We start from the raw sequence: 17,898 nt of genomic DNA on the forward strand, positions 1-17,898 counted from the left end.
TTTCTGTACATTTTTGTGTTTCCCATAGACATTAATTATGTGCAAGAGATACAATGTATTGAGATGAATTTTATTTGAGACAGAAATCAACACTAGTGTATATTGTATTTGGTCTAAATTATAATACTTCTCGTGAATATGTTTTGTTTGCAACATGATTGCACATTAGAATTTGATACTCTCTAAAATGAGGAAAAATACCAAAATCTGGCTTTGTATTGTTTTGTATACTCTCATGTTCATTATTTAATATATGCTATGTAAGCTACTTCTGCAGAAAAACACAATCTGATCAGGATGTTGCAAAGGCAGAAATAACAACTCCACCAAAAAAAAAAAAAAAAAAAAAAGTAAAAATATGGTAGTATTTAGCAGAGAAAAAGAAACAAATGGTTGGAGTCCTAGCATTAGTGGACACAGAGAGTTTGATCCAAGTATTTTAAAATAATTTCTGTCTAATATAACCAACATTTTGATTTTAGTTACGTAAAAATTGAATCTGGTGTTATACTTCTGAAGTCTGCAGGGAATAGGTTAAGTGAATCTTGTACTGATCAATTTTGATTTTTTAAAATATTCAGATATGAATCACACTGTTCTGATTGAAGCAGACAAGCGGAGTGGTACTCTGGCTAGACTCTAGGATTCATTCACATCTGAAACTCCCACTGGCTTAATGGGACATTATAGGTTGATAGGCACGAAGGCTAATCTTTTTTACTACAGATGGTTTCAAGTAGAACAAAGGAAAAGAACTCCAGGAGAACAAATATATGTCTGAACATAGGAAAATAATTACAGAGGTGGCTTGCATTGCTTTTATGGTTCACATATTCACATATTATTGGAGTCCTGGTTGTTTTCTGCTTGTAGAATAACCATATCTGCCCGCAAATTCACATGGGGCTGGGAATAACCATCCTGCTATAATAGATTTAGGAAGCTCATGCTAAAAAAATCTCTCAAGAATGTCAGGCTTCTATAGGGGCAGGATTAAAAGGAACTCTCTTCACTTTTTTTAGGAAAACCTCCCCAGCTATCAAAATCAGCAGGGTACCCTTGTGCCAAAGGAGGCCAGCTGCATACTGTGCTGTATTAGCAGAAGTGTATCTAGTCAACAGGTTGCTGGAAGGGATTCTTCTCCTGTATTCGGCTCCTGTCAGGAGTACTATGTCCAGTTGTGGGCTCCCCAGTAAAAGGAAAACATTGACCTAGTGGAACAAGTTCAGTTGAGGGATGGTAGCGCATGATATATGAGAAAGGGCTTAGAGAACTGGGTTTATTCAGAGAAAGCTAAAGGGAGACCTTATTGCTGTTGGCAACTAATGGGAAAAAACAGATCTGGACTCTTCTCAAGGTGCTTGGTGTGAGGGTGAGAGGCAACAGACAGAGATTGCAATGTGGGGCATCACAATTGGATATAAGGGAAAAGGTTTTCACTTTCAGCATGGTCAAACATTGGAACAAGGGCCCAGAGAGGCTGTGAATTCTCCTTCCTTGGAGACTCAAAGGATTCAAAACTCAACCTGACAGGGCCCCAAGCAACCTGCTCTAATTGGACCTGTTTTGAGTGGGGGACTGGACCAGATGACTTCTAGAGGCCTCCTTCCAACCCACAGGCTTATGCAGTTCAATGAAAGGAAATAGGAAAACAGAAACACTCCATTCATGTTCTTGTGTCAAACCTTTAGCAGGTCACCATCTACTGTACTGTGAATGCTTAGTGGACTATAAGGGATAGACAGGGTAGAGTAAGCTCTGGGAAATAAATTATTAGGAATTTCATCAGGTTTTGATATGAATATTTTTATTTTCTTAGTTTGCAGTTGATAAATGAGTTTAAAGGTGTTCTTGAAGATCTCCCTGATCCTACTTACAAAGTAATTGGAAACTACCAAATTAAGCAAATTAAGACAAGGCTTTCTTCTTGAGGTGGGTTTTTTCCCCGCCTCCCTAGCATCTAACAAAATTTGCTTTTTAGTTTAATTAATGCAGACATAGTTCTTGACTTTGGGACCCTTTAGGGTAATTTTCCTCTTTTCCTACAGAAGTCGAGTCTTTGTACACTACTGTAGAAATATCAGAAGTGTTAATAGATATTGTCCCCCCTACTGTTGTACAACTCTACAAGAACTCTTAGTAAAAGAGTATGTTTGGTTTTCTGATAGCTTTTTTCTTTGCCAAATGTTTAGCTAGAGTAATAGCTTAGTAGGCTAGTACAGATCTTTCAAATGAACCTTTTATGCATTTTTTTATATAGTGATGCCATTGTTTTAAAATGCTCTAGAAACATCTAACATTAATTGGAGGAAAATTCTACTAAAGATTAGTAGAAAAGATAAGACATACAAGTTTCCAACCAACATAAGATTCTTAATGTAGCAGTGATAGTTAATCCTGGAAATGTATTGAAAATTTGAAATGTACATGAAAATATATAATACTGAATCACAGAATCACAAAATCTTAGAGGTTGGAAGGGACCTCTGGAGATCATCTAGTCCAACCCCCCTGCCAAAGGAGGTTCACCTACAGCAAGTTGCACAGGATCACATCCAGGTGAGTTTTGAACATCTCCAGAGATGGAGACTCCACAACCTCTCTGGGCATCCTGTTCCAGTGCTCTGTTACCCTCACAGTAAAGAAGTTTTTCCTCATCTTCAGATGGAACTTCCTGTGTTCCAGTTTGTGCCTATTGCACCTTGTCCTGGGATATTTATCATTTCCATAATTCTGCAAGATATAAATACAGTTAATTTCATTTTATACTTTGATTAGCTTCTGACTGTTCTTAGGTGATCAGTGTGGCCTCACACATACACCTGCAATTCATTAAAAACATAAACATACCTCAGCTTGTTCTTATGTTTTGTTAATCCTCTTCTGTGTATCAGCACAGAGTTCATTATGAGATGAATACATAAACTGCAGCACTTGATATTTTCTAGTCATTGCTTTGTCTTCTACATTACACTGGAGATGAGGATCATTGTCGACTTTCAAGAGTAGGGCACAGGACATTAATAGGTTCCAAGATCTTATTCAGAAGAAATTGATGCAATGTAAGTTACTGCATTTCTCAGCCCTTTTAAATCAAGGTGATCAAGTTTCAGCCACTGAGAGGAGAAACTTGTTTTCTTTATTCTCTGCTTTCTGTGAGACTCAGGAGGATTCGATAGAGATATTAACTGTCAAAAGGAATGCAGAGGGGTTTTGTTTTGGTGTCAGTTCATCCCAGCAAATGCAAAAACCACATTGTATAGGAGAATTTCATGTGATAATTTCCTTGGGAGCCTGGAGCCCCACAGACGGAGACAATGGGACTTGACACCTGGTGACAATTACACTCAGCTTGGATGATGAGTTACTGCTGCTGAACTGAGATGTTGCCAGCCATGTCTGTCACTGTCAGTGACCTGTCTCATGCTTGAAATTGGAGTGTTTTATGTCTTGCCAGATGCAGAGCACACAAAGTGTTTAGCTTTTCCTCTCTTCTTCTCTATAGCCTCAGTAATAAATCAGTTCCTGAATGCAAGTGAAGAATAACATAAGTATAAAGCTCCAAGAACCCCAGTGGTTTTCATCAAGTAGCCATGGCATGGGAGGGTATAGGCAGCTGTGTCATTTTTTCACATTAATGTGAACTAGATGTAGTGTTTCCTTTGCACCCAGAGAAAAGCGCTGAGCTCAGAGGAACTGGTTCACGCCCAAAGATATTACATTGCTTTTCTCCCTTGCTCGCCTACATAGCTAACAAAATAAATCCCAGGGACAGGCATTGATCTTGCAGCATTCCACCCACTTTTCAAATGATAACAATCTCCTATTTTCCCTATGCTTTTCAGCCTGGAGACTCCCAAAGCACTTAACAATCCTAAAGGGATTTCTTCAACCCCTTCTGAAATGAGTTGATTTAGAGTAAGGAGCAAGTCTTTAATGGTAGAGATCAGTGCTACAGGAGACAAGTGCTGTATACCTTGTCTTCCCAAACAGAAACCTGAGGAACAGTTTACTTGGATATAATGTAGTCACTCATTTACATATTTGACAAGGGTGATGCTGATGGTACTTTTTCCCTATGCAATGCTCTCTTAACAAGAGCAGTTAAGGAATTTGGGGTTAGAGTTCTGCTTCGATTATCCCATTTCTGTGTTAGTCCAGGGCTCAGTCCTGAAGTTTTTGTTCACCCTAGAGTTCTACTCTAAGTACTTTACTAATTTCAATTATATCTAAAGAACTCAAGCTTTCAATATTTTACGTTTATCCTTTGGTAGATTGCTTTACATCTGAGTTTTAAGAACAGCAGTAAAACAGCATGAGAACATTTTCCTGAGATTAATATTTATTTTTTAAGCATGCCACCTACTGCTTACAGTACGAAAGCCTTCAGTCAAAGTACACACAGATTGCACAACTGAAAGATTATGCATGGGGTTTTTTTATTGCTCTTGGTGTTATGGAAATATTTAAATGTCTGGGTCAAGGTTGGGTACATTAAACAGCTATGGGCACCAATGGAATTTTTTTCAGCTCTTTGCTATCAAGATGTTTTTGTGGAATGATATCTGAGATACTGTTGTGAAAAGGCACTTCAGAATTCAGTGTGGCTTATTCAGATGATTAATGAGGGCCACATGCATCTGATGTGGCATGAGGCTGATCAGTGTTTCTCATTATCTTTTCTTCTCTGATGCAACACTTGTTTTCAAAGTCTGGATGCAGTAAGTGCCTTCAGAGCATAAGGTTGTAATACTCGTTTTCGTGGTGTTATGTGATACTTGTCTTTTTGGAAAACTAACCCTTGCTGACAGCAGTAGCCTCCAGTAATGCAATAGCTAAAATCATGTAATGAGCTACAGATTCTAATGCAGAAAGATAATCTGGTCAGAAGAGTAAGCTTGCCTCCTGTAGATTTGCTGGCTGCAGCTTCGTGACTGTGAGCTTGGGAAGATGAGGTTGCACAACAATGGCACAACAGGCGGCAGGCAGCTTCCTTCTTCCTCTTGGTCATACTGGCTGAGTCATTCAAAATATTTCATTGACCAACTCATCCAAAGTTTTTTCACAGCCTTTTAAGAAGATATGTGAATTAAGAGGGTGTTCCTCCACCTGTTTCATTTCCCCCGCTCAGTTTTTGTTTAAACAAACTCATGATGTGTCCCAAAAGTTTGACCGAGCTGGGTCTGTGTGAATATTCTGCCCTCAAGTGTGAAATTTTTTCTGTAGAAATTCAGAGAACAAGTTTTAAGCTCAGACCTGCAGATTCAGCTTCTGGAATACAGATTCCAGCTAAACATCTGTTTATTTTTCATTACTGTTCCCTGAGCTTTGCCTTTTCCATTGTCCATGGGCAGCCAGACCAGGAATTAATGTAATCAGGCATAGTCCAACTAGTATCAGTGAAGCTTAACTGATTAATACCAGTCCAGAACCATGCCCTGCATTTCAAGGAAGTTTTTTTCTGGGGGGCAGGTGGTATTATTGTTGTTGTTGTTGTTGTCGTTATTATTATTATTATTATTATTAATAATAATTTGTTTCTCCTTCCTTGGACCATTTATTGGACTGCCTTCATTCTCCATTTATTTCCCACTCTGCATACCCTCTACATCACAGTTAAGCCTACAGAAGGTTATCACTTTCCTCCCTTGCCATTACTTCTTTCTTGGTCCTCTCAGAGGGAACATGATCTCAGTAACATTGTCTTCCATGTCAGGCTGGGAGACTGCAGTTGTTCAAGCAGGTTTGAAACAGAAAACCAGTCATTATGCATCACCCTTGTCCTCTGGCTGTCAGCTTGAAGGAGATCCCTTCTCATTTGTCTGCCCTCGACTCACAGGCTGCTGGGATGATGCAAGGCTGCAGACAGCTCCTGGTGAAAAGTCAGGGAAATGGGGAGCACAAATCTACCTCTTCACTTCATCCATTTTAGAGGTGGATTGATATTCTGGAGACACAACAGCTTTTTTTCATGACTATGTGAAACCATAACAATGTTGTACTGTTTTCAAGTAGATTTCTGGAAGTTATAAGTAAACAGAGAAGGAAACCATCCTATTCACTTTTACAGTTCTAACAGGATTAGCTTATCATTTCATATATTGACCTAAATGTGAAAAAAATTGACTTGTTCAGTGATTTTTTTATGCCTGGTTCACAACACAAAAGATTATCTGTTGTAAAATACACTGGGAAAGAGCTCAAGCATTGCTGCTTTGCATGTATGTCCTGCAGTGCACAGTGCTGCGTCCTTTCCAACCTTCTTTCTGACTCAGGGAATTTACTTTGCTGCCTTGCCATTAAAGGAAATAAGCAAAACTCAGATGTACCATAACCTTTCTGATATGAATGTGTATAAGTGACTTGATTTGTCAGCTACCATGCTTATAGTGAAGACTTCAGTACTACAGAGAAAGGAACAAGAACTGTTTTCTGGGCACAAATATTTGCTTTTCATTTATTAAGTAAAAGGCTGAGAAACGATAGAAAAACTACCTTTAGAAGGGGTGGAGAGCTATAGCCTACAAGCCATGTATTGTTGGAAGTATGTGTGTGTGTGTGTATATATATATATATATACATACTATTGGAATTCCTTGCTTTAAGTGATTTTTATTGCCTGCTTTCCCTAAGATGAATATTTATTTTAAATGTTGTATTAAGTTTACTAATTTCTTTAAAACACTGGAATATTCCTTTCTGGAAGGATCTGTCCCTCATGGTACAATACTGAGACAAAACAAATGGTAAAATATTGAGTCAAAGGGAATGAATACCAAGGTAAACAGTCCTTAACTCTGTGTATTTTGTTGGGGTGTGACAAAAAGGCAGATAGGAGCCTAGTTTTCAAATAAGAAAGGTTATTAGGACATAGGGACTTGGCGTCAGGCATTATCAGTATTTTCTGTGCCAGTTCCCAGGATAACATCTCCCCTCAGGTTCTGATTTCAGTTTGGGGCGATGTTTGAGGACCAAAGACAATTTAGGAATTTTAAATGTGTGGCATGTGCTAATGGATCAATGAAATAAACCGGTTCTTCAGAGGCTCAGAAACCGCACATTCCTTTGCAGGTAAGGTCACTGTCAACATGCTTAGTGCCCTGTATGTCAGAGTTACAGGTAGCTGGCACTTTGCAGGCAGCTGAAAAAAATCACAATAGTCTGCAACTCCTTCCTGCACTTCTGATACAGTATTTTGTATGGTATATTTTAATGTTAGAGAGAGGACATTGATAAAAGGATGCAAAGAAGCAGAGGTAGGCTGGGCTTATGCTGGGTATATTTGGGAATGGGCTATTCACTTTAGTAGGAGCAGAAATACACATACACGTGTGCACATGCACACACATATGCACACGTGCACACACATGCTTCTCCTTAGCTCCAAGGAGAGATTCATCTACAGCAGTGTAAAGCTTTGATGGGTCCTGACAGTTAGTAAATCTCTCTCAGGTTCTCATAGCTTTGCTAATACTGGCACCCAGTCTAGACCACAGCTGTGCTATCACAAGATTTAGTTTCAGTAAAGTTTCTTTGGAAGGAACTGGTTTATCATGCCATTGTATAATGAGAATAAATGTTCTCCACAGAAAATTCTCATGAAAAATTCATGCCTAACATGCCCTGAGCATGTACAATTGATAGCTACACATTTTTAAGTCTTGTCAGCTTTCAATTTCTCTTTTCTTTTTTTTTTTTTTTTTTTTAATGACAAAATGCTGCAATGTGCTCTCCATGTGTGGTCGGGTCATAACATATCAATATTCTGGCTGTAAACCTTATTTTTTAAAAATAAAATATATTATTATTTACTGACATCCTTCAGAGAAATAAGAAGATGTAAATTATTTACTGTAACCAACTTGCCCTGCAGCTCCAGCTATGGAATTTACTCATTGACCTTAAAAGCAAAAGCAAAATTGCTGTTTTTCAGTTTACGTTGTCTGCATCATGAATTGCCAAACAGGAAGCTGAGATTTCCTTTCCTCAGTCACAAATTCATAAAAATACATGTAGATACTTACCTATATTGTTCTATACTAATGTTTTACTAACTGCACAGGTCTATATTGCTTATAAAACTTTTGCAGGCCAAACAGAATTGATACCATGTGCTCTCATTCCTCAGAATCAATATTGAAGAAATAAATTTATTATACTCAGACTAATTTCCAGGCCTTTCAGGCAAGAGGAATTCTATGTGCTGTGCTTTTTCCAAGTAGAAATGCTTGTCCTTGTGATTCTCCCACAATCTGCCTTTTTTGCCACATCAGAAATACTTCAGTGGCTGTCTCAGCCTTTAAGAACCTTCACAAATGGACCTCTCCATCTCATTTATCCTTTCCACATAACAAATTTGGAAAATAAGTCACAAATATCCCTTTGGTCTCACTCATGACTGCAAAAACACTGCCATTGCACCATCCTTCTTACTTCTTACTCCTTTGATCTGAGTGAATTTGGGAGGCTTGGAACTGTGTTTTGAGAGGGCAGCCATGATGGACTATCTACAATATCTTCACCTTGCTTTTCCTTTTTTCCTTATGGGCCAAGATATTAACTCCTACCAATGTGTAATGGACTTGATTATTGTTTGACTTTCCTGAAAAAAAAAAGCTTGCATCTTACTGTGTTTAGGTGTAGTTAGAGTTATTCTTTGGAAGGTTTACCTTTCATGCCATCTATTGTCATGTTTCATTAATGAATATGAATACATATTAAATTCTTCAGTAGCTTCTTTTTACCTATTTATATTGCTGTGTTTTTACTTTAAGATCATTAGAGTAGATACTGCCTTTGTCTGTGTGTCTGTACAGCAACTAGAAAAGAAGATAATGATTTTGATTTATCTTTTTGGGTACAATGGTAACAGTAATGGTAGTAACTTCAATCTTACCATGACTTCTTCATGTTCATATATAATAATACTACTATATAGAGTATTCCTATATAAGGAATCACCTCATGGTTCTTTCTGACTTCAAACCCTAGAAATTACTGAACATTTCTTACTTTTCTCTGTCATAGTGCTTGCTCTGATGGTTTCTTTTCATAATTGATAATGGTGTATCTGCTTTTTTCTTTCCTTCTCTCTCAGCCACATGGTTTCACTTTTTCTCACCTTTTCCAGATCAAGGAACAGTACAAAAAGTTGTTGTCCTACCCACCAACTTCTCTGCAAGTGGAGAACTCATTTTAGAAGAGCTGGAGGTTTTTCAGGTTTGGCTTGCTCCTACTTTTACTCTTCCAATGTGTATGTTCACACAAACACTTTGTTCTAAGAGACTTTGGCAACGGCAACTGTGACTTGATAAAAGATCAAGTTAATGTGCATACTGTCAGCTTGATACTCACCCAAAGAAGAATATAAAATTTCCACTGTTATGAAGGCTGTAGCTAGCTTAAGTTTTTTTGGGGTTTTTTTCTCCCTGTATTTAAGTTGCTTATTTTTTATATTGTTATACTGGCTAGAAGGATTTTGCTAATCACTTTTTTATTAGGTCACATTATAGTGGCTCCCAACTTTTATCACTGGCATCATGTATTGAGATTGTCGCTATTTACAGATGGAATCTAAGATTTTTGTACTTCTTTGATTATCTGATAATTTTCCTGATTCTGAGCTGCATAATGGAAGCAAACTTACGTTGTTTTTGCTTAACTCCAGTTCTTCAAAGCCACATGCCTCTGGAGTCAAGAAAGCTACAAGCGTAACACAATGTAAACTGAAAAGAAATGCAAACAACTATGGGGAGAAATAAGAGAATAGCCTCTGTCAATCACTCTGGCATGTAGCAGCTTTTAATAACCTCAAGAAAATGTTCACCCTCATGTTGAAAAATTATTTTCAAATTTTTTAATGGGCTATTTGTTAAAACAAGTAGTCTCAGGGTAAATGTTAGTATGCATCTATAAACTTAGTTAAGGCTTTTGTCATGGGCTTTTCTCTATTTCATCGAGGGGATGCAAAAAGGAAAATGCAAGCTTTTTTGTCTACACAGGCAGCATTAACAATTTGTTTAAGAAAAGGGATATACTCTTGTGTTAACCCTCATAAAGGCATAATTAGTGTTCCTAGGCTTTTTTTGAAGACTTCCCTTTAAAAAAGATACATGTGAGTAATATGACCTAAAGAGGACCCTTCACCCAAGTATTACCAGTTCTATCTACTGAAAGGTAAATTAATACAGCAAGCAGATAGGAGGACTGAGAGGAATCCTGACACTAAACCTTGTTTCTGGACTTCTGTGCACAGACTTTTTTATCCTGAAACCTAAAAATCATTATACCATAACCTCTGCCACTGCAATCTGTGCGGGCAGCATGGCAGTATTTTGATGAGTCTCTCCAAGAGAGGGGGAATGAGATCACTGTCTCTGTGCTAGTAAATATTGAGAGTAAGCAAGGCACTGATTCCTTTCCAGAGTATAAGCAAGGAAATAAGAATGTGGCATCAGATCCAGTGTTGCATTTGACCTTGAGTCTCCAGACAGTTCATTAAATACTAAAGCAGCTCTAAAGCCCATCAAATCTCTGCCAATTCACATGATTCACAGCCAGATTTTCTAGTCCTGGCCTCCCTGCTCTGCTTGTAGTCCACTGCAATTAATCCTGGCCCACCATTATGGCTTTCCTTTGTGACTGAGCAAATGCTAAATCTTAAAAAAATGCTGAACATTTTTATTACCATCAATTTTATCATTTGTTTGGATGAGAATAATGAAATGCTTCACTTGCTTAAGGCAATGAATGTGATAATTCCTTTTCCAGCTCTTTAATATTTGAGTTGGACACAGAGAGTAATAGACTGCAGTGATGACACACAGTAGTATACAGTACTGTCTCTGGGAAAGAAACATTCAATGAACACACATGCCATTTTTAATATTCTAGTCATTGATAATCTGAAAGTATATATTGGATAGTAACCAAAATGTATGCACCATACATAATATGTAGGAGAATTATGACATACTCCTATCTGGATCATGTGGTAAATATGTATGAGCTATAGTATGATTTTTCTTTATCATAATTGTCAAAGAACAATCATTGTTTCTAGTTACAAAGTGAGAGTAATGGCTTCAAAACACATTGCTCCTATATTGCTGAGGTAACACAGATGCAGGTTAATTAGAACTGCACAAAAACTTGTTGATGTACATGATTAGTAATCATGCAGTTGAGTTTATCCAATACATTCAGTGAGACATTACTTGTATTTATGTCATTGGTTTAGTTCTGAAAATAGCAAAAAATTAGTAGGAGTGAGTGATGCCTTTCCAAGATATGAAAGGTTATACTTTTCTTAGATATGACTTAGGTTTTATTGAATTTTACATTTTAATGTTGGAACAGTATTTTAACAAGAGAGTCCTTTAAATGCAGTTTGGGATTTTGTCTTTCAGAGTAATTCTCCTATAACGACAATGAAGATTTCATCTAAAAAGGTAAAGAAAAGTGGAATGCTTACTTAGTGCTTATTAATTGAGAAATAAATTGACTTAAAGATGTTGGAATACCAATTGTGCAGCATACTAAATATAGGCAGGACATTTTCCATAATGAATGTGGTGAAAATTGACTGAAGTTTACATGAGCTGTTCACGTGCCCCAGAGCCAGTAAGATAAAACAATTTCTATTCATTATGTATCATTTCTAATTCACTGAAAGTATAAATTTTTTTGTTGCTTTATTTGACAAGTAGGGGGAAAAAAAGTACTAAAAAAGGAAATTTGCCTCCTTTTTTCCTGTAAGTCCTAGATAGAAATTTTCCCTTGGAAGTCTGGTCAATAGAAAAAGGCAGTGTTGGGGCTGTTGGGTCCATGGTGCAATTATGTATGTTTGTTTATTAGTAATAACAATGGTGATAAGAATTATGAAAACAGCTGAGAGGATTTCTGCTGAAATGTTAAACACTGAAACTAAAAATATGTATTCCATGATTTTGCAAGCAACATGTTACTCAATATTTTACAACAATACCAATAAGTAAACATAATGAGTAAATAATAAGTAAACAGGTCTATGAGGCTGGATGGGATCCATCCCAGGGCACTGAGGGAGCTGATTGAAGTGCTCACAAAGCCACTTTCCATCATTTATCAGCAGACCTGGCTAACTGGGGTGGTCCCAGTGGACTGGGGGTTAGCAAACGTTACACCTATCTACGAAAAGGACCGGAAGGAGGATCTAAGGAACTACAGGCAGTCTGACATTGCTGCCAGGCAAGGTTACGGAACAGATCATCCTGAGTGCCATCACATGGCACATACAGGACAACCAGGTGATCAGGCCCAGTTTTAGTCTTATGTCAAAAAGATCAGAGGTGTTTCCAAGTTTTTGTTCAATTTTAATTTATATTTTAAGAATAATTGTTTAATTGTTTCTGAGTCAAATAGTCATTTTGGCCCAGATTTTTGTGATGATCTACTCACTTTGAACTTCTTTTGCAAAAGCTCTCATTTATTACAAAAGTTCTGTTGGCTTATTTTTCCAGGTATATTTGGCTATCAGAATCTGTCCCTAAGCCTCAACCTAATCTCTATGGTTTATGTCTTGGAAATCCATGCACTGGAGAATCGAACTAGGAACTCTGCATAATATTTATTAAAGTGACTATATGCAGAGAAAATACTTAGTTCAAAAGCTTGAGCCAATAATCCTCACTGAATAAGAACCAAGTTCTCAAATCTGAGCAATATTAACTGCTCCTGTCTGCCCCAGAACAGAACAATGACACTCAGTGTCCAAAAAACATTAACATTCCCCCATGTTTCTAAGTGTTTTCTAACAGGAAGGTGGAAATATTATAGCTCTGTTCACCTGGGAGATTTCTGTTTATCTTGGCTTTATATATATTAGTGGCTCCCCTCTTGGTCTTGAGTTAATTCCAAAATTAATTTAAAGGTTTTTAGATGTGTTAGCCAAGTCTCAGGTGAAAATGAAATAAATCTTTCCATTTCCTTCTGCAGCAACAGTTGTACGTGAGCTCAAATGAAGGAGTCACTCAGGTATCCTTGCATCGCTGCCACATCTACGGCACTGCCTGTGCTGACTGCTGCCTAGCCCGAGATCCCTACTGTGCCTGGGATGGCAATTCCTGCTCCAGGTTTTATCCCACAGGGAAAAGGTAAGCAGCATTTAGCAGCCCAGTGAAGTCTGTGAGGAAAGGCAGCTTTTGTTGGGCTCTGTAGCTATGGGGTGTTGTAATGTAATGGATGCCATTCCTTTCAGGAGCATGTACAAACAGTGCCTCTTTACCTCTCATGCTTGGCTTTGTTCATCACCTAGGAGTGTATGCTGCAAGAGTGTATGATAAAGAGCTTGTCTTTTCATATTTAAAGTAAAAAAAAAAACATTCCTAATCATAAATATTAATCTTTCTGTCTCATGCACACAAAATCAGTGAAACATTTGTTCCCTTTGCTTAAATTCAGTTGCTCACTATGGATGTAATTATGATAGCCCTAAATACAGCAAAATATCTCTCAGGCTGTCTAAGGAATAAAATTGGGGTTTGGGGTTGTTTTTTTTTTGTTGTTGTTCTTCATTTACTCCTAAGTGAGAATAATTTTAGGCAAATGTGATTTCCGTGTAATGCCTGCAGATTTGAGGGTTTTGACATGAGATTTATTAAAGTAGACAGGGAAAGCAATTTCTCTTTAATTTACAACAGAGCTAATAGTCCATCTCATAATTCTTATGCAAAACAGGAGCATTTTTCCTCTTCCCAAGGGAAATATTTAATAGCAGGAAGCTGTATTCAGCTCTTGTATTACTCAGGTTTCACTTCATATACAAAGCTACAGAATACACAATGAGGTACCGCTGCAGAGGAGACAAACCTTTCAGATGTATATCACAGCTTTACCCACTATGTGCCACAGTGCTCACTTCTCACACCTGAGCTGCAGATGCAGAAGGCCAGGTACAATTAATGGACTTCACTCCTTTACCTGCATGGAGGGAGATGGTAGACAGAAACACAAAGATGGGCTGTGCTGCAGTGACCCAACCGGCTGATGACAATATCATCCCCTGGGATTAAAGACAATTACTTTTGTTATTGCAAAGTTTTCTTGACTTATTCCTTATTTAAGATTAAAAGGTAAAGCCTAACCTGGCCATGTAGCAATTGGTAAAACACCTGGGGTTTTCACTCAGCATATTCAGCCTCCGGACTGTAAACTGATTGTTTTCTTCCATGGAACAAAGGTCAAAAGACAGGACAGGGGAGAGGAAACAAAAGAAAAATCCCCAAGTCTCAGACCACCTAACTCCTACACTAACATAGCTGCCGAAAGATATAATAAGCAGTTATAAAACCAGGACACAAATATGCTCAGTCTGTGTAGTTTCCAGTGGATTCCTTGCTATCCCCATTATATACACCCAGGGTTATTTCCACTGGGGCTTGCTTTCATACTGACATTTTGTTTGCAATTTGCTTTTTATGTCAAACAAAAATAAACACCTAAAACTGTACGGAAAAAAATCTGTTTTTCATATATAAAGGAAATGAGTTGTCCCTTTATCTAACAAGAGAGATTATGAAGGAGAAAACATTGGTAATTAGAGCCAAATCCTGTAGTCTAGACAGTCGTATCTGCTGGACACATTTCTTATTTCCTTCTTTTGACACTTCTGTCTCCCATGGATTGCTGTTGTTCCTCATTCAAGACTGATTTACCTGTAAACACCTGACAGGATTATTTTTATTTTCTAAACACCACTTTCTCAACCATTTTTTTTATAAACATCAAACTGTAAGTTTACATTCTGCTTAGTGCAAACTGTATGCCATTTCTGACAGCGTGGAGCAGCTCATGGTAGCACAGAAATCCTGAAATTCACTCAGAAATTCTTCATTGTCTCCTTTGACTCGCATAAATAGTTCACAGAGGTTAAGATCCGAAGGCATAAGATTAAATACTTTTGATAGTAAACATCAAAAATATACTTGGAATGTCAGAAATTACTGCTTTCAAATATCACCTTTCAAATGTTTCCTTTTAAAACAATGCAGAGAAGGATCAGGTGACACAGGATTATAAACACTGTCTCTGGGTTTTTGTTCAGCACCTGGTATAATGTGACCACAAAGACATCACCCTTCACTCAATGATACTGGAGCTCCAGGGGCTTTTTATGGTTTCTGATCTCACAAGTCACTAGTGCATAGTTCAGAATACAGCTATTACATATCCCAGCAGCATCCATTTCCATTTGCAACTGTCTATCACCAATATGTTTTTTGATTTAACTTGATAAATATTGAACTAACTTACAGAATATTCTTCAAACAAAATAATGTATCATAAAAAAAAAAACAAAACAGGTACCAGATTTTAAAGCACTGAATTCTGTGAGCTGTGACCTCCTAGCCGAGGAGGACTGAAATGCCAATATTCCCAATCCCAGTAAGCTCCCTAGCTAGTTTACTACAGAATCATGATTTTGCATCTGTCATCCAGATAATAAAACAAAGTCCCATTTAGAAGTATTCTGAGACTTGGAGAGTTTGAGTATCTTGTGGAAATAGTCACATACAAGTAGAGGACAGAATCATAGCTGAATAGAGAACTGAATCATAGCTGTCCACCATTCTAGATGAATACTTCAGTCACTCTGTTACCAAACTTGTGCCTGACAAAATCAAGGAGGGATCATTTCCTGCATCGTAATTTTCTATTGGTGCATTAGATATGAACACTGTAACCCTTGTGCATCTCATTCTTAGGTTCTTGCCTTTATGAAGAGTCCCAACTAAGGGTTCTGGCTTTGACTACTAGATCTTGCAACAGTGAGCATATGTCTATTTTATGCATCACCTCTAACCTTTCTGTCTCTATACCTTCTTTGCAAAACTACTTTGCCTACCAAAAGAACAACCATTTTATAAACTTCAGCAAACAGATTATTCACTTAAATAGTATCTTTACTCTAGGAAGCCTGCCAAGAGTAAAGCACACTCACAGTAGGTCATGAACTACGCCTAACAGTTGATTTAGTAAAAAAAAAACAACAAACCCGCAAATAAAAAAGTGTTCATTTGCAGTGTAGCTATCTTGGAATAACATTTTGTTTTTACAAAATATTTCAGGAGGAGTCGTAGGCAAGATGTGAGACATGGAAACCCTCTGACTCAGTGCCGAGGTTTCAACCTGAAAGGTACTGTAATTTAGAGATCCTCATGCTATATAAAGAATGCATGGCTTTCCTTTATGTGATTCATCAGAACTCATATTATCTGTGTGGTTTACTGGTGAAGCATAATTATTTTCCAAGTCTGAGTCTTCTTATGGTTTGATTTGAACATCTTTCCTTGCAATTACATTAAATTTGCATATAAAATACAATAAAATGATGAACCATGAAATACATAGTTCAGCATACATGAAATGAGAAACTGACAGTGTTGACTAGAAACGTGTAAAGTTAATTTGAGGGTTGTTCTACTTCTAAATCCGTTCAGTCTTTATTAATTCCTCTACATGCATGTATGTCTTGGACCTCAGAATTATTCTGCATATTTCAGGCCATTATGTGTTTCGGAGCACATCTTTCATCAAACAGTAGGTGTTCAACCGGTCTTTTGAGTTATTATTATTTCTTTCTCCCTTTACCTGGGAAAATAAACCATACCTAATCTCTTTATGAAGCCCCTTATTTACAGCTATGCAACTGTTTACTCAGCCTGACATGGTGCAGGTGGACAGGGGAGCCAATACTCCTCCCTCCCAGCTACCACTTTCTCCAGATTGATGGACACCAGTCAGATATTGTCAAAGTCATAGTAAGAGTAGACACATACATAAAGGCAGCTTAATCCTCTTCAATGTCATGCATGTCTGAGATAGGTGGTGGCAATGTATGCCATCAAACCAAGGATACACTTTAGAGAATTTTGCTCCTTTCACCTCTGTTTCTGAGCTTGCATTTTGAAGTGCGTTCTCATCTGTACCATCTGGAGACCAAATAGTAGACCTGATTGTAAAGTTTCAATTTATTTTTTTGAGTAAAATGACAATGCTTACAGTTAAAATAATTCCACTGAAATGATATCTGCTGGGTCTCAGAAGAATCTCCTGGATCAAAACAAATAACAGTCAGTTGGGTGTAGATCCCTGAGCCCACAAGTGGATAATCCTGCTCTAGCTGCCATCTACAGTGCTAGCAGGTCTTTCCCCATGACTTAGTATGAGGTCATTTAAATGAAGCTGAATAGCTTGAACAGTTAATTACAAAAGGTGACCCCACCATTAGAGTATGCACTTCTATTTATTAAAACTTAGGCTCTGAATCATGAAGTAACTTGAGCTGCATGTCCTACCTTGCAGGCATGTGCTGTGACCATCCACCCATTGTCTCTCCCAAGGGTGGATGTCTCCTCTTTCAATGTGGAAAATGTGAGAATCAACTGTCTGCTTTCTGGGCTGAGGGGAAACAAATATTTAAACCTTGACAATCTTGTGAAACAGGTTTCTTGTTTTCCAACCATTTTTTTTCAGATGTGGATGTATTTATAGGTTTATGTGTTTTAGCAACTACAAAGGATATTTTGGTGACAGCAGTGGGATATAGCATAGGTAGATGGCAGTTGTTTCCCCAGTGGAAAAAAAAGATAAAAAGAAACAGCAACTTAGACTCTTTCAAAATATAATTAAAGTCATTTATAGCAAAACTACTACGTTTGGGGAAAAAATTAAATTTACCTAAAGGACAAAAGAGCAGAGTCGGGCAATAGCAAAAAACCTTCCAAGTTCATAGGGAACCATAATATTGAAATTAAGCCTTTAAACATGATAGGTTGCATGTTGTGGAGGTTTGGGTGGATTCACCCTTTTGCTTGCAGCTTGCAGCCAAACACAGCCTGCTCTATCACCCTCCCCCCC

General features: G+C 37.7%; 1 protein-coding gene across 2 annotated transcripts in view; it reads left to right on the forward strand.

Moving 5' to 3' along the window:
* The window catches only part of SEMA3C (semaphorin 3C), a 58,748-nt gene that overhangs the window by 35,912 nt on the left and 4,938 nt on the right, over positions 1–17,898 (forward strand). For both annotated transcript variants that reach the window (XM_029084603.1, XM_029084602.1), the window contains 4 exons: positions 9,131–9,219; positions 11,409–11,450; positions 12,976–13,133; positions 16,107–16,174. In XM_029084603.1, coding sequence (XP_028940436.1) covers positions 9,131–9,219; positions 11,409–11,450; positions 12,976–13,133; positions 16,107–16,174 — 357 coding nt within the window. The remainder of the gene's footprint in view (positions 1–9,130; positions 9,220–11,408; positions 11,451–12,975; positions 13,134–16,106; positions 16,175–17,898) is intronic.

This window comes from Antrostomus carolinensis, unplaced genomic scaffold, assembly GCF_000700745.2.
Source record: "Antrostomus carolinensis isolate BGI_N321 unplaced genomic scaffold, ASM70074v2 scaffold2944, whole genome shotgun sequence".
In the NCBI taxonomy this organism is placed as follows: domain Eukaryota; kingdom Metazoa; phylum Chordata; class Aves; order Caprimulgiformes; family Caprimulgidae; genus Antrostomus; species Antrostomus carolinensis.